Source organism: Phyllobates terribilis, unplaced genomic scaffold, assembly GCF_046119375.1.
Source record: "Phyllobates terribilis strain yellow unplaced genomic scaffold, ASM4611937v1 Scaffold_12__6_contigs__length_324123572, whole genome shotgun sequence".
In the NCBI taxonomy this organism is placed as follows: Eukaryota; Metazoa; Chordata; class Amphibia; order Anura; family Dendrobatidae; genus Phyllobates; species Phyllobates terribilis.
This window is the reverse complement of record NW_027362772.1, coordinates 34,151,166-34,169,289: the sequence shown is the minus strand read 5'-3', so window position 1 is coordinate 34,169,289 and position 18,124 is coordinate 34,151,166. Positions and strand designations below refer to the sequence as shown.

At 45.5% G+C, this 18,124-nt stretch overlaps 1 protein-coding gene across 2 annotated transcripts in view; it reads left to right on the top strand.

Annotated features, from left to right (window-relative positions):
• The window catches only part of LOC141172996 (sialoadhesin-like), a 74,559-nt gene that overhangs the window by 29,518 nt on the left and 26,917 nt on the right, over window positions 1-18,124 (top strand). For both annotated transcript variants that reach the window (XM_073657613.1, XM_073657612.1), the window contains one exon: window positions 776-887. In XM_073657613.1, the coding sequence (XP_073513714.1) occupies window positions 776-887 (112 nt within the window). The remainder of the gene's footprint in view (window positions 1-775; window positions 888-18,124) is intronic.

The following is an 18,124-nucleotide window of genomic DNA, read 5'->3' as shown; positions in this document are numbered from 1 at the left end:
CAAGAGTAGATACCAAGATGAGTAATGGAAATGACCTAAGTACTAATAAGGGTGTGTATAATAGTTAACCCAAGCTACAACCCTAAGCGTCCCCAGGGAGGAGCAAAACCAACAGACAATGAAGAGGAGTGACCCCCAATAGGACGAATGTTTAGTAAGGTCACAAGCGGGAGAGACCTCTGCCAAGCAAAGAGTTGCAATCTGATAACATACCCATTAGGAGAAGCAAGTACAGGGCACGGTGGAGTCTAGCAACAGGCTAGGGTAAGCCTGATGGTAAAAGAGCCAGCATGGCAGATAACATGGAATGGATGTTTCTGTTTACATTACCCATCCATTTAACTCTCCTTCTTTTACCAGCTTGATGCCTAACAGAATGTAAAAGTATATCATCTCTCTCTCCCTCTATCAATTTTTTTGTTAAATCTAGTTTCTTCACCTAATTCACGTTATTCTGTTTTCTGTATACTATGTCTTTCTGACTAAGCAATGAGGTTCTCTCTACTATCTAGATTTTCCAAAAAATTGGCGCTTCACTTCCATTTTTGGCTTTACATTGGCTGTGATTTATCACTGACAATGTTCCCTCATTCTTGATTGGCACTTAAAATAAAAAATAACAGTGGGTCCCTCGGCACTTGTAGTATATTAGTTGTGTTTAAATCAATTACTTCCCCAGGTCTTATTTATTTCACTCTACTCAATTGTCTCCACTTAGAATAAGAAAGATATTTTTTCCTCTTTCTTTCTTCTAATGGTTGGTATTTCATTGCAGATGTAGGATCCAGTCATTCATTTATGGCATCTAATGGTAACATTATATTTCTTGCGATATTTGGAACAGTCTGTCCACTGCTACTTGTACTACTTGTCTACTTTATTTGGAGGTAAGATGCAGTAATAATGAACTTTTTTTTTTTTTTTTAAATAAGTATTTGAAGAAATCCAAATTAAAGTGTAACCCTAGTTTTAAACAACTTTAAAAATATATATATTATGACAAAGTCACCGCAAAGTACTGGAGGGGAGATATGTTTCACTGAGGCTATTAGCTTCAGTGATTTGAAACCTAGAAGTTTGCTCCAGTGCATCTGCTGAGAGGGGTTAATCGGGGTTAATTGGCCATTTTAAAGGCTGGGTATTTGTGAACAACCATAGAGCGGGTGGAAGGTCATTCACCATATCTTCACCCCAGGGTGTGGTCTAGGAGTTAAATAGTCAGCTTTTTGAGACATTCAATGTTCAGTGTGTCTGTAGAGGCTAATTCCAGAGAGAGGAGCTCATTTTTGTGCTAAACTGAACTGTGTGTTTTGCTAACTGAGCGGGCAGATCCCCGCAGACATGGACTGTGCTATACATTTTCTTTGTGCTTTCCCATTATGCCAGAAAGGCCGTGTTTGTTTTGATGGATTTCACATTGGTTTATGCTGTACTTTAATAAACTAGTGAGATACTTAAAGAGACAGAGTTCCTGTATCTACCTCTGTGTGCATATATTATATCGCTTTTGAAACTAACTACTCTATGTTTTTAATTATGAGTCTGTTCTCCTTCATGCCCAACTCCTAAACTAATCATTCAGTATCAAAATTTGCTAAAATCTATCTTGCAACACAAAACAGACTTTCAACAAACTGTTGTATCAGGTTACATGCTAAGAGAGGAAGAGAGGGAGGAGAAAACAACTACAGAGGGAGACACACACACACAGATAAATTACTGTTACTTTCTATTAAGTGTTTTAACTATCCACTGTGCTAGATTCACAGCTACACTGCTCAGCTCTGCTGTATAATGTCCTCTATGCTGCTGCTTCTGCAGGTGTATTGCAAGGAAATAGTGTACAATATAGCAAATAGAATCCTTCTTTATAGACGTCTATGTGAAATGTAACCTGATCCCTCAGTGAACTAAAAAGACGACTACTCTTGAGACCGTAAAGAATTATGAGTTTAGAAGGTACTGGGAGGAGAAAATGAGCCTTATAGGTGGAGAAAGAAGCATTTTTTACTAATATAATTTAGTACAAAATTGTGTTTCTTCACTTCTTTTGATTTATGGAAAGTTGTTTACAGCGGTTTTATAACACTTTTCATGACCTAATTAGTAGTGTTGAGCGAGCACTAAAATGCTCGGGTGCTCGAAGCTCGGGCCGAGCTCACTGTGATACTCGGGTGCTCGACCCAAGCAGCGAGCCCAATGTTAGTCTATGGGAGACCCGAACATTTTTGCGGCGGCTCCCCCGGCAGACTGTAGACAGCCTAAAAAGTGCCAAAAACGATAGTGACAGTGCTCAAATGACATGGGGACAGAATGGGGATCGCCCCTGGAAGCATTTCTGACCCCCAGGTCACTGCTGTCAACAACGTGGTCAGAGGTATTAAGCCACTTTTACAGGCTCACAATAAAACGTTCAAAAAAGAAAAGTGAAAGTACTTTCCTGTGAAATATGTTAACCCCTTAACGACCATGGGTCTTTCTGTTTTTGTGTTTTCCTTTTTTGCTCCCCTTCTTCCCAGAGCCAGAACTTTTTTAATTTTCATTCAATATGGCCATGTGAGGGCTTATTTTTTGCGGGACGAGTTGTACTTTTAAACATCATCACTGGTTTTACCATATCGTGTGCTGGAAAATGGGAAAAAAATTCCAAGTGCAGTGAAACTGTAAAAAAAATGCAATTCCACAGTTGTTTTTTGGGTCCTTTTTTTACCACGTTCACAGATTGCTAAAACTGACCTGCCATCATTATTTTCCAGGTCGTTACGAGTTCATAGACACCAAATATGTATAGGTTCTTTTTATTTAAGTGGTGAAAAAAAATCCAAAACTTGCTTAAAAAACAAAAAAAAATGACGCCATTTTCCGAGACCCTTAGCTTCTCCATTTTTCGGGATCTGGGGCCAGGTGAGGGCTTATTTTTTGCGTGCCGGGCTGACGTTTTTATTGATACCATTTTGGGGTAGGTCCGATGTTTTGATCGCCCGTTATTGCATTTTATTGCAAGTTGTAGCGACCAAAAAAACGTAATTCTGGCGTTTAAAACTTTTTTCTCGTTACGCCGGTTACTGATTGTATTAATTCTTCTTTTATATTGATAGATCGGGCGATTCTGAACGCGGCGATACCAAATATGTGTATGTGTTTTTTTTTTTATATATATATATTTTATTTTGAATGGGGCGAAAGGGGGGTGACTTAAACTTTTATATATTTTTTATTTTTTTTATTTTTTTAAAAACTTTTTTTTACACTTTCTGCTTGCTTCTATAGTCTCCAGAGGAGACTAGAAGCAGCAGTTGTCTGATTGCTTCTACTGCATACAAGCGATGAGCAGATCGCTTGTATGCAGGAGAAATGCTCACTTGCTATGAGCGCTGACCACTAGGTGGCGCTCATAGCAATTGAGACATGACAACCACAGGCGTCTGCTGCAGACCCTGAGTTGTCATGCCCACCCATTGATGACCCGCGATCACGTGACGGGGTCACTGATGGGCGGGGCTTAGGACTCCCGGAAGCGCGAGTTAAATGCCACTGTCAGAGATTTAACATATTAACAGCCGCGGGTGGATTGCGATTCCAATAATCAGCTGACATGTGCTCGCTTCAGTGCGGGCTCACCGCCGGAGGCCCCGCTGAACCGGCCTTCCCGACCTGGTGCGTACTATTACTGACCAGGTTGGAAAGGGGTTAAAGAACATCCTTTCCAGGGTAAAGACTTGTGTATAAGCTAAAATAAATAACCAAAAACAAAAATACTCCTCCACACCTTGGGCTATGTTCACAAGTAGCATTTTTTATGCGTTTTTGCACGTTTGTATTGCTTTCAACCGTGACAAATGCATTCACCGGGAAATGTCATTTTAACATTTTACAACCTTATCTGGCCATGTGCTGTGTGACACATGCATACAGTGCTAAAAAGACATGGGAACAGCATGGGGAAGACCCCTGGAAGCATCTCTGACACCCAGGTCACTGCCTAAAAGTGTGCCCATCAGAAGTGATCCTTGCCGCATCAGAAGATGCAGACTTGTAACTATCCCCGTGCAAGTCCTTGTCCCAGGGCAGTGTTCAATTGTACCTCCCCCATAACTTGCAATACAAGCGCAAGTATGCAGCCTGCCACCCACCCACCCCCCAGGCTGCAATACCATACTGCTAGCTTGCTTGCACTTGAAATTGGGCCTTTTAGGCATGTGGAGGTGGAATCTGGCCACCACGTCATGGCTGAGTCGGTAGCCTGGTATTCATACTCAGTCCCCAGCTGCCCGGCGGCCGGGTGTCCATACTCAGTCCCCAGCCGCCCCGCGGCCGGGTGCCCACACACAGTCCCCAGCCGCGTGGGGGTGGCCGGGTGTCCATAAACGGTCCCCAGCCGCCCCTATTTGTCCCGGTGCGCCTTATACACAAGCGCGCATACCAAAACATTACCTGTGCCCTCCCCAGTGCATTTAGTGGGAAGGACAGCCTAACCACAAACACGTGGACAAGTGAATGTGGCCAGGAATGGTCCATCTCACTGACGCCTTCACACTGGGTTAATATTGTGGAAGCCGGGACACAGTTGGACACTGGGATGCAACACGTCCTCCAGACATAGAGGATTGCGGGTCCTGGGTCAATCAGGCTTCAACACAAAGTTCAGAAGGTAGACAGCAGCAGTGGTCGGCCTCCTACACAACGAGTAAATTATTCATGATCATGAGGCCATCCACCTTCTTAGCTTTCTGTTCCTTGGAATGCAAGCGCATGTATGTAGTAGCAGCTAGGCCTGAGGTGGTCAGCGTTTTGGCGCATATTCTACCTCCTTCGAGGATTGCTGGATGTTTTCCTGCTACTATCCCAGTTCTATGACTCCCGTTAAAACAAAGCTTCAGGTGATGAATGATGGATGAGGTGGTGGCAAAGGAGAAAGAGCAGGAGGAACAGGGACCATTCACATCAATATCAGGCCAGCCAACCACACATGTCTTGTAGGATATGTTTCCGTACCAAAAGGAGCGGTTCAGCTACACAGTTATAAGGCATACAGTGAATGCAATGCCTACCAAAAATTTCGAGGCACTCCAATGCCCCTTGGAAGTGACATGGAGGTCAGAGGGCCTTAACTAAACCGTTTTTTCCATTTATAGCAACTGTGTCTCCTGTACACTGTTGGCCTAAGCAGGGAATGGAAGGCTTTCCAAAAATTATTAGGCACTGCAATGCCCCTTGAAACAGACGTGGATTACAGCGTATTGAAAACCTTCTACCCATTATAGGGGAGTGGGTCTCCCTTAGTGTTCGCCTATGCATTGAAAAGCAAAAGCTGACAAAAATTAGGAGGAAATGCAATGCCCATTGCAAGAGTCGTGGAGGTTAGAGGTAATTAAAAACAACATGTCAATGCCCCTTGGAAGAGCTGTGGAGTTCAGAGTGGTTTAACAAGACGGTTTTAATGCCCCTTAGAAGAGACGTGGAGTTCAGAGTGGTTTAACAAGACAGTTTTAATGCCCCTTGGAAGAGATATGGAGGTCACAGTAGCTTAACAAGATGGTTTTAATGCCCCTTGGAAGAGATGTGGAGTTCAGAGTGGTTTAACAAGACAGTTTTAATGCCCCTTGGAAGAGTGGTGGAGGTTACAGTGGAATAAAAAGACAATATCAATGCCCCGTGGAAGAGACGTGGAGGTCACAGTAGCTTAACAAGATGGTTTTAATGCCCCTTGGAAGAGTGGTGGAGGTCGCAGTGGAATAAAAAGACAATATCAATGCCCCTTGGAAGAGTGGTGGAGGTTACAGTGGAATAAAAAGACAATATCAACGCCCTGTGGAAGAGACGTGGAGGTCACAGTAGCTTAACAAGATGCTTTTAATGCCCCTTGGAAGAGTGGTGGAGGTTGCAGTGGAATAAAAAGACAATATTAACGACCCTTGGAAGAGACGTGGAGGTCACAGTAGCTTAACAAGACGATTTTAATGCCCCTTACAAGAGCCATGCAGTACAGCATATTAAAAACATTATTCCCATTATTGGAGAGTGGGTCTCCCATAGTCTTTGCCTATGCCTTCCAAGCAAAAGCTGCCAAAAATTAGGAAGGGGGAACTTCCAATGTCCCTTACAAGAGCCATGCAGTACAGCATATTAAAAACATTATTCCCATTATTGGGGAGTGGGTCTCCCATAGTCTTTGCCTATGCCTTCCAAGCAAAAGCTGCCAAAAATTAGGACAGAGGAACTTGCAATGCTGGCACCATGGACCATGGTCACCCTGGTGGTATAGTGGTCGTGGAGGCTGAGGATAAGGAGAAGAGCAAAAAACAAGCCGAAATGTGGAAGCGTGTACCCATGTGTGGGTGTGAAGCGATGCATGGGAATACACCTCCCGAAATAACACAGTGGATTTGACTTTATGTTACTCTGCTGTCATTTGGTGGTGATGAGAAGTCTGGCCCAATCCAGCCCTTGTTCATTTTGATAAAAGTCAGCTTGTCAGCATTGTCAGTTGACAGGCGAGTGCGCTTATCAGTTATAATTCCCCCAGCGGCACTAAAAACACGCTCCGATAACACGCTAGCGGCAGGGCAGGCCAGGACCTCCAAGGCATACAGAGTGAGTTCATTCCAAGTGTCCAGCTTGGATACCCAATAATTAAAAGGCACAGAGGAATCACGGAGGACGCTGGTACTCCCTCACCATCTTTTGAAACTTTCCACTCCTTGTGAGAGTACCCTGCGCCTCAGGGCCTGTAAGCTAGGCAGGTCTCAGAAAACTGTCCTAGAACATTGACAGTGTTCCCCTGCCTCTGCTGGATTGGAGTTGCGTCTCTCTCGCCTGTATGCCTTAGTTGGGCAGCGAACTGTGACCTCTGCCGCTACCGTGTTCAGATGGGAATTTTTTTAATAGTTCTGCAGCAAGGGCCTTCTGGTACTGCCCCATTTTTGTAGACCTCTCCAACTCAGGAATAAGAGAGTGAAAGTTCTCCTTGTAGAGGGGGTCTAAAAGTGTCATCAACCAGTAATGACTGTCACCCAACATTTTGACAATGCGAGGGTCACGGTTAAGGCAGCGTAACATAAAGTCAGCCATGGGTGCCAGACTGGTAACGGGCAAGACTTCCGTGTCCTCACCAAGATGATGACTGATAGTGCTGAGCGATCACTAAAATGCTCGGGTGCTCGAAGCTCGAGCCGAGCTTACCGTGATACTCGGGTGCTCGACCCGAGCAACGAGCCCAATGTTAGCCTATGAGAGACCCGAGCATTTTTGCGGCAGCACCCCAGGCAGTCTGTAGAAAGCCTAAAAAGTGCCCAAAACGATAGTGACAGTGCTCAAAAGACATGGGGGCAGCATGGGGATCGCCCCTGGAAGCATTTCTGACCCCCAGGTCACTGCTGTCAACAACGTGGTCTGAGGTATTAAGCCACTTTTGCGGGCTCACAATAAAACGTTCAAAAACGAAACTGAAACGGTTTTCCTGTGAAATATGTTAAGGAATTTCCTTTCCAGGGTAAAAACTTGTGTATAAGGTAAAGTAAATAACCAAAAACAAAAATACTCCTCCACACCTTGGGCCATGTTCACAAGTAGCATTTTTCATGCGTTTTTGCACTTTTGTATTGCTTTCAACCGTGACAAATGCGTTCACCGGGAAATGTCATTTTAACATTTTACAACCTTATCTGGCCATGTGCTGTATGACACATGCATACAGTGCTGAAAAGACAAGGGATCAGCATGGGGAAGATCCCTGGAAGCATCTCTGACCCCCAGGTCACTGTCTAAAAGCGTGCCCATCAGAAGTGATCCTTGCCGCATCAGAAGATGCAGACTTGCAACTATCCCCGTGCAAGTCCTTGTCCCAGGGCAGTGTTCAAATGTACCTCCCCCATTCCTTGCAATGCAAGCGAAAATATGCAGCCAACCACCCACCCACCCGCAGGCTGCAATACCATACTGCTAGCTTTCACTTGAAATGGGGCCTTTTAGTTTGGAGGAGGCCGAAGCTGGCCACTACCTCATGGCCGCTTCGGCAGCGAGGTATCCATACTCTGTCCCCAGCCACCCGGCGGCCGGGTGTCCACGCTCGGTCCCCAGCCGCCAGGTGGCGGCCAGGTGTCCATACTCGGTCCCCAGGCGCCCTGATTTCTCCTGTCACCTTCCCCCACACTTTTCTTAGCCTGGCCTGCTTTAGGGCAGCATTGGACGAGCCCACCAGAGAACCAGACTCCTCCGGTGGGCCCTGGCTTCTCCATCAGGGGAGTTGAGAGTGCCTAGGTGAGGAGCATGATGATGATGATAGAAGTTAGCATCTGCTTTGTTTTCTTGGAATGCAAGTGCATGTATGTAGTAGCGGCTAGGCCTGAGGTGGTCCGCGTTTTGGCGCATATCCTACCTCCTCCGAGGATTGCTGGATGTTTTCCTGCTACTATCCCAGTTTTATGACTCCCGTTAAAACAAAGCTTCAGGGTATAAATGATGGATGAGGTGGTGGCAAAGGAGAAAGAGCAGGAGGAACAGGGACCATTCACATCAATATCAGGCCAGTCAACCAGATATGTCTTGTAGGATATGTTTCCGTAACAAAAGGAGCGGTTCGGCTACACAGTTATAGGGCATACAGTGAGTGCAATGCCTACCAAAAATTTCGAGCAACTCCAATGCCCCTTGGAAATGACATGGAGGTCAGAGGGCGTTAACTAAACCTTTTTTTCGATTTATAGCAACTGGGTCTCCCGTGCACTGTTGGCCTAAGCAATGAATGGAAGGCTTTCCAAAAATTATGAGGAACTGCAATGCCCCTTACAAGAGCCATGTGTGGCATCCCAAGGGTCTGGTCACCACAGTAATAGAGATATTACGTCGGAGAGCAATTGGGAGGTTTCCTGGTCAGGATCCCTTAAACATGCAACATCCTCCTGCCCCAGTCCTGGGAGGGGAGAATTCTGCCCTTATAAACTGGATCTGGGGTGGGGTTGAGTGAGTCAGAGAACAGTCAGAGTCAGAGTGAGAGCAAGGGAAAGTAACAGCAAGGAGCTCTGTAGGAGCTAGGAGCTAAAGACCAGGGGCTGGAAGCTGAGCAGAGCTCGCCCTGGCAGAAGACAATAGGAACCGGACACAGGAGTCCGAAGCTGTGACGACTTATATATCCAGCAGCAGAAACCAGCCGGCAGGGGATTTCAGGTCCTCTGGCCATAGAAGCCCGGAGGCTCAGTCACAAGCAAGGGACCAGCACCGCCGTCGTGGAGCGGAGGCTAACAGAAGGCCCCAAGTCACCAGCCATACGGGTGAGCACTACACGGTACACTCAGGGACGTGGGCTACTTCTACCCGCTTACAGCAAGGTAGCCAGGAAGAGTGCAGAGAGACGGGGAGGCCTACAACTCCACCTGGCCAGGGGAACTCCTGCTTGCTCACAGACTGACCAGGCCTCTTATGCTAGCCAGTACTCCCGGGAGGGTCTACCTTATAATCATCAGTAAAGACCCTGAACTGCACTACAAAGACTCTGAGTCGTTCCTGCTGCGCTCGTGCACCATCACCCCCATCATCCACACTCACTGCCCTGAGGCTATACTCCTCCCGAGCGGAGTTATCCCATTCTATGCTGCGCACACAACACCAGCCTCAGCGGTCTGCCTCGCAGCGGTGGTACTCCCTGACCGCAATCCACGGGTGGCGCAGTCGGACAATTAACCTCAAAACCTAAGAAAGACTGCCACTGGTTTGATCAGCCTGAGCCACGGGACCAGGTCACCGCCACGGAGACTACAGACCTCAGAGACCCGGCACCGGGTATCCCACACACGTGTACACACGGCCCAGGGGGCACGTCACATGCAGTACAGCATATTACAAACATAAGTCCCATTATTGGGGAGTGGGTGTCCCATAGTATTTGCTTATGCCTTACAAGCAAAAGCTGCCAAAAATTAGGACGGAGCAACTTTCAATGCCCCTTACAAGAGCCATGCAGTACAGCATATTACAAACATAAGTCCCATTATTGGGGAGTGGGTCTCCCATAGTATTTGCTTATGCTTTCCCAGCAAAAGCTGCCAAAAATTAGGACGGAGCAACTTGCAATGACCCTTACAAGAGCCATGCAGTACAGCATATTACAAACATAAGTCCCATTATTGGGGAGTGGGAGTCCCATAGTAATTGCTTATGCCTTGCAAGCAAAAGCTGCCAAAAATTAGGAAGGAGCAACTTGCAATGCCCCTTACAAGAGCCATGCAGTACAGCATATTACAAACATAAGTCCCATTATTGGGGAGTGGGTCTCCCATGGTATTTGCTTATGCTTTCCCAGCAAAAGCTGCCAAAAATTAGGACGGAGCAACTTGCAATGCCCCTTACAAGAGCCATGCAGTACAGCAGATTACAAACATAAGTCCCATTATTGGGGAGTGGGTCTCCCATAGTATTTGCTTATGCTTTCCCAGCAAAAGCTTCCAAAAATTAGGACGGAGCAACTTGCAATTCCCCTTACAAGAGCCATGCAGTACAGCATATTACAAACATAAGTCCCATTATTGGGGAGTGGGTGTCCCATAGTATTTGCTTATGCCTTGCAAGCAAAAGCTGCCAAAAATTAGGACGGAGCAACTTGCAATGCTCCTTACAAGAGCCATGCAGTACAGCATATTACAAACATAAGTCCCATTATTGGGGAGTGGGTCTGCCATAGTATTTGCTTATGCCTTGCAAGCAAAAGCTGCCAAAAATTAGGACGGAGCAACTTACAATGCCCCTTACAAGAGCCATGCAGTACAGCATATTACAAACATAAGTCCCATTATTGGGGAGTGGGTCTCCCATAGTATTTGCTTTTGCTTTCCCAGCAAAAGCTGCCAAAAATTAGGACAGAGCAACTTGCAATGCCCCTTACAAGAGCCATGCAGTACAGCATATTACAAACATAAGTCCCATTATTGGGGAGTGGGTCTCCCATAGTATTTGCTTATGCTTTCCCAGCAAAAGCTGCCAAAAATTAGGACAGAGCAACTTGCAATGCCCCTTACAAGAGCCATGCAGTACAGCATATTACAAACATAAGTCCCATTATTGGGGAGTGGGTGTCCCATGGTATTTGCTTTTGCTTTCCCAGCAAAAGCTGCCAAAAATTAGGACGGAGCAACTTGCAATGCCCCTTATAAGAGCCATGCAGTACAGCATATTACAAACATAAGTCCCATTATTGGGGAGTGGGTCTCCCATAGTATTTGCTTATGCTTTCCCAGCAAAAGCTGCCAAAAATTAGGACGGAGCAACTTGCAATGCCCCTTACAAGAGCCATGCAGTACAGCATATTACAAACATAAGTCCCATTATTGGGGAGTGGGTGTCCCATAGTATTTTCTTATTCTTTCCCAGCAAAAGCTGCCAAAAATTAGGACGGAGGAACTTGCAATGCTGGCACCCTGGTGGTATAGTGGTGGTGGAGGCTGAGGATAAGGAGAAGAAGATTAAACAGCCGAAATGAGGAAGCGTATACCCATGTGTGGGTGTGAAGCGGTGCATGTGAATACACCTCCCGAAATAACACAGTGGATTTGACTTTATGTTACTCTGCTGTCATTTGGTGGTGATGAGAAGTCTGGCCCAATCCAGCCCTTGTTAATTTTGATAAGGGTCAGCTTGTCAGCATTGTCAGTTGACAGGCGAGTGCGCTTATCAGTTATAATTCCCCCAGCGGCACTAAAAGCACACTCCGATAGCACGCTAGCGGCAGGGCAGGCCTGGACCTCCAAGGCGTACAGAGCGAGTTCATTCCAAGTGTCCAGCTTGGATACCCAATAATTAAAAGGCACAGAGGAATCACGGAGGACGCTGGTACGATCGGCCAGGTACTCCCTCACCATCTTTTGAAACTTTCCACTCCTTGTGAGAGTACCCCGCGCCTCAGGGCCTGTAAGCTGGGCGGGTGTCAGAAAAATGTCCCAGAACGTTGACAGTGTTCCCCTGCCTCTGCTGGATTGGAGTTGCATCTCTCTCGCCTGTACGCCTTGGTTGGGCAACGAACTGTGACCTCTGCCGCTAGCGTGTTCAGATGGGAATTTTTTAAGAGTTCTGCAGCAAGGGCCTTCTGGTATTGCCCCATTTTTGTAGACCTCTCCACCTCAGGAATAAGAGAGTGAAAGTTCTCCTTGTAGCGGGGGCCTACAAGTGTCACCAACCAGTAATGACTGTCACCCAACATTTTGACAACACGAGGGTCACGGTTAAGGCAGCGTAACATAAAGTCAACCATGCGTGCCAGACTGGTAACGGGCAAGATTTCCGTGTCCTCACCAAGATGACGACTGACCATGCTCTCCTCCTCCTCCTCCTCTTCCTCCTCCCCCCTGTCCTCAGGCCACCCACGCTGAACCGACGGTATGACACTTGTACAGGTACTACCGTCTACAACGCATGATAGCAGCTCCTGTTCTTCCTCCTCCTCCTCCTCCTCTCCCTCATTGTCCCCCAATGCACGTTGGGATGAGATGAGGCTGGGATGTGTGTAATCGCCCGCTACGGCTTCTTGATCCATCTCATCATACTCTGGCTGCAATGCCTCCTCTTTAATTCTCTGCAGAGAGCGTTGCAAAAGACAGACAAGTGGGATGCTGACACTAATGATGGCGTCATCGCCACTCACCATCTTGGTGGCCTCCTCAAAGTTTGTCAGGATGGTACATATGTCAGACATCCAGGTCCACTCCTGAGGTCTTATGTGTGGAGTCTGACCTGAATATCGACGGCCTTGTTGCAGCTGGTACTCCACAACTGCTCTCTTCTGCTCACAAATCCTTTGCAACATGTGGAGGGTAGAGTTCCAACGTGTGGGGACATCACACACCAGTCGGTGTGCCGGAAGCTGCAAACGCTGCTGCAACACAGCAAGGGCGGCGGAAGCTGTAGCCGACTTGCGAAAATGAGCTGACAGGCGGCGTACTTTCACAAGCAGATCTGGCAACTCGGGGTACGATTTAAGAAACCGCTGAACCACGAGGTTAAGCACATGAGCCAGGCATAGTACGTGTGTGATCTCACCTCGCCTCAGAGCCGCCACCAGGTTACGGCCATTGTCACACACGACCATGCCGGGATGTAGGTTCAGCGGTCTCAGCCACAGATCTGCCTGCTCTTTCACAGCTGTCCACAACTCACAAGCAGTGTGAGGTTTATCACCTAAGCTTATGAGTTTCAGCACAGCCTGTTGCCGCTTGGCGGAGGCAGTACTGCAATGCTTCCTGCTTGTAACTGATGTGGTGATATCTGAGATGGAGGCTGAACATGAGGAGGAGGAGGAGGAGGAGGATGCGCAGGAGCTGTACACTGTGGGGGCAACTCTGACTGACATAGGGCCCGCAATCCTCGGTGTGGGGAGGATGTGTTCCGTCCCAAGGTCCGACTGGGTCCCGGTTTCCACTATGTTTACCCAGTGTGCCGTCAGAGAGATGTACCGTCCCTGGCCACAAGCACTTGTCCACGTGTCCGTTGTCAGGTGGACTCTCCCAGTAACTGCGTTGTTGAGGGCACGGCAGATGCTTTGGGACACGTGCTTGTGTAGTGCGGGGATGGCACACCAGGCAAAATAGTGTCGGCTGGGGACCGAGTACCGAGGGACGGCCACTGCCATAAGATTGCGGAAGGATTCCGTCTCCACCAGCCTAAAAGGCAGCATTTCCAATGCAAGCAGACCGTGAAATGTGCGAATTTAGGACTGTGGCCTGTGGGGCGTTAGCTGCGAAATTCCGCTTTCGTTCAAAGGTCTGGGATATGGACAATTGAACGCTGCGGTGGGACGTGGACGTTGATGCTGTTTCTTGAGAAACTGCCATAACAAGTGAAGACTGAGAGGAGGGGGCATCTTTACATGCAGTATGGACAGAGGATTGCCTTGCACACACAACAGGGGGTTCGATTGCACGCACAACAGTGGAAGAAGCAGTGGTGACACCCGCTGACACTGGTCGTGGACCCTGGGTTTCGCCCCACACAGTCGGGTGCTTTGCTGCCATGTGCCTGATCATGCTGGTGGTGGTCAGGCTGGTAGTTTTGTCACCCCTGCTGATGCTGGCATGGCAGGTGGAACATATGGCCTTTTTGGGGTTATCAGCAGAGTCTTTAAAAAAATTCCAGACTCTGGAAGACCTACCGCTTGTACTGGCAACGTCCCTCGTGTTGGTGTTACGGGGAACGGTTGCCTGCCTTCTGTCTGCGGCCACCACACTGCTTCTTCCTGCCTGTTGGGGTACTCTGCCTCCCTCCCCCTGTGTGCTTCTGGCCTCACTCTGCATGTTCTCCTTCCACGTTGGGTCAGTTACTAGATCATCCACCACCTCCTCCTCTTCCACTTGCGCACCACGATCCTCCTCCTCACTTCCTGCAATTGTGTCTGGTCATCGTCCACCTCTTGTGACAGATTGCCAACATCCACTTCCTGTGGCCGTGGCTGTTAAAATATTTGGGCATCGCAACATGGTATCTCCTCTTCCACCACTTCAAGCGTATCAGGCGAGGGGCCCAACTATGGAAATGGACCAGTGAACAGCTCTTCAGAGTGTCCAAGTGTGGGATCACTTGCTGTCTGACGACACTCGGCATGGTGGAAGGAAGAAGCATCAGGGTGAGGAGCAGTATGCGGTCGAGACTCACGGCTACTTAGAGTTGACCGTGTGGAAGACAGACCGGAGGTGGTGGTGCCCAGGTAACTGGAAGTATTGTCTGCTATCCAATTAATAACCTGTTCACACTGATCAGTTCTCAATACTGGTGTTGTTCTGTGCTTCCCTAGTAATTCGGTCAAGAAGTGGGAGCGAGAAGATGTGGCTGTTGGTTGTGGCACATTTTCACCTTGGCCACGGCCCCGTCCTCTGCACGAACCATCACCAGAACGTCCACTTCCACGTCCCTTGCCACGCGCCTTGCCCATTGTAAATGAAGTAAAATAGCTTACACTTGCACTATCAATGGAAAAAGGGTAATAAAGAGTAGATTAGAACCGTGGAAGAGGAAAACCACAGTTATTGTTTACTGGGGTATACTACACTTTTTTAAATAGAGATATTTGCGGCAGAACAGTGAGCGACACACTCAAACTGCTTTTTTTTTAGATACCACAGGCCCAAACCTGGATAGTACAGCGATTTGACCCATGGAACTGCGAAACCACACTGGGATGTCGGGCCTACACAAGACTATTTTCAGCAGATATATTTTTGTGTCACAACAGTCTGGAGACACTACTGTTTTTCTTTACGGAAAAAACTACCAAAACCTGAATAATAGAGATTTTTTACCGTGGAACAGCAAAACCACAGTAATAATTTACTGGTGTATACCAGGCTTTTTAAAATATATATATATTTGCGGCTGAACAGTGAGCGACACACTCAAACTGTTTTTTTTAGATACAAATGGCCCAAAAGTGGATAATACAGAGGTCTGTACCGTGGAACTGCAAAACCACACTTTTATTTCTCGGGCATACACCAGACTATTTTCAACAGATATATTTGTGTCTGAAAAATCAGGGAGACACTATTTTTTTTTTTTTACAGCAAAAAATGCAAAAAGCAGGATAATAGAGATTTTTTACCGTGGAACAGCAAAAGCACACTTCTGTCTCTCTGGCCTACACCAGACTATTTTCAACAGATATATTTGTGTCTGAAAAATCAGGGAGACACTATTATTATTTTTATACAGCAAAAAATGCCAAAAACAGGATAATAGAGATGTTTTACCGTGGAACATCAAAACCACAGTAATAATTTACTGGTCTATACCAGGCTTTTTAAAATATATATATATTTGCGGCTGAACAGTGAGCGACACACTCAAACTGTTTTTTTTAGATACAAATGGCCCAAAAGTGGATAATACAGAGGTTTGTACCGTGGAACTGCAAAACCACACTTCTGTCTCTCTGGCCTACACCAGACTATTTTCAACAGATATATTTGTGTCTGAAAAATCAGGGAGACACTATTATTATTTTTATACAGCAAAAAATGGCAAAAACAGGATAATAGAGATGTTTTACCGTGGAACATCAAAACCACAGTAATAATTTACTGGTGTATACCAGGCTTTTTAAAATATATATATATTTGCGGCTGAACAGTGAGCGACACACTCAAACTGTTTTTTTTAGATACAAATGGCCCAAAAGTGGATAATACAGAGGTTTGTACCGTGGAACTGCAAAACCACACTTGTATTTCTCGGGCTTACACCAGACTATTTTCAACAGATATATTTGTGTCTGAAAAATCAGGGAGACACTATTTTTTTTTTTTTTACAGCAAAAAATGCAAAAAGCAGGATAATAGAGATTTTTTACCGTGGAACAGCAAAAGCACACTTCTGTCTCTCTGGCCTACACCAGACTATTTTCAACAGATATATTTGTGTCTGAAAAATCAGGGAGACACTATTATTATTTTTATACAGCAAAAAATGCCAAAAACAGGATAATAGAGATGTTTTACCGTGGAACATCAAAACCACAGTAATAATTTACTGGTGTATACCAGGCTTTTTAAAATATATATATATTTGCGGCTGAACAGTGAGCGACACACTCAAACTGTTTTTTTTAGATACAAATGGCCCAAAAGTGGATAATACAGAGGTTTGTACCGTGGAACTGCAAAACCACACTTGTATTTCTCGGGCCTACACCAGACTATTTTCAACAGATATATTTGTGTCTGAAAAATCAGGGAGACACTATTTTTTTTTTTTACAGCAAAAAATGCAAAAAGCAGGATAATAGAGATTTTTTACCGTGGAACAGCAAAAGCACACTTCTGTCTCTCTGGCCTACACCACACCAGACTATTTTCAACAGATATATTTGTGTCTGAAAAATCAGGGAGACACTATTATTATTTTTATGCAGCAAAAAATGCCAAAAACAGGATAATAGAGATGTTTTACCGTGGAACATCAAAACCACAGTAATAATTTACTGGTGTATACCAGGCTTTTTAAAATATATATATATTTGCGGCTGAACAGTGAGCGACACACTCAAACTGTTTTTTTAGATACAAATGGCCCAAAAGTGGATAATACAGAGGTTTGTACCGTGGAACTGCAAAACCACACTTGTATTTCTCGGGCCTACACCAGACTATTTTCAACAGATATATTTGTGTCTGAAAAATCAGGGAGACACTATTTTTTTTTTTTTTACAGCAAAAAATGCAAAAAGCAGGATAATAGAGATTTTTAACCGAGGAACAGTAAAAGCACACTTCTGTCTCTCTGGCCTACACCAGACTATTTTCAACAGATATATTTGTGTCTGAAAAATCAGGGAGACACTATTATTATTTTTATACAGCAAAAAATGCCAAAAACAGGATAATAGAGATGTTTTACCGTGGAACATCAAAACCACAGTAATAATTTACTGGTGTATACCAGGCTTTTTAAAATATATATATATTTGCGGCTGAACAATGAGTGACACACTCAAATTGTTTTTTTTAGATACAAATGGCCCAAAAGTGGATAATACAGACGTTTGTACCATGGAACTGCAAAACCACACTTGTATTTCTCGGGCCTACACCAGACTATTTTCAACAGATATATTTGTGTCTGAAAAATCAGGGAGACACTATTTTTTTTTTTTTTACAGCAAAAAATGCAAAAAGCAGGATAATAAAGATTTTTTACCATGGAACAGCAAAAGCACACTTCTGTCTCTCTGGCCTACACTAGACTATTTTCAACAGATATATTTGTGTCTGAAAAATCAGGGAGACACTTATTATTTTTATACAGCAAAAAATGCCAAAAACAGGATAATAGAGATGTTTTACCGTGGAACATCAAAACCACAGTAATAATTTGCTGGTGTATACCAGGCTTTTTAAAATATATATATATTTGCGGTTGAACAGTGAGCGACACACTCAAACTGTTTTTTTTTAGATACAAATGGCCCATAGAACTGCAAAACCACACTTCTATTTCTCTGGCCTACACCAGACTATTTTCAACAGATATATTTGTGTCTGAAAAATCAGAGGCACACTTTTTTTTTGGGGGGGGGGGGGGGGGCACCAAAAGGTTAATAAGATGGGTATTTGTACATTGTGAAGGAGGAAAAAAAAAAGAGGATTTAGATAAA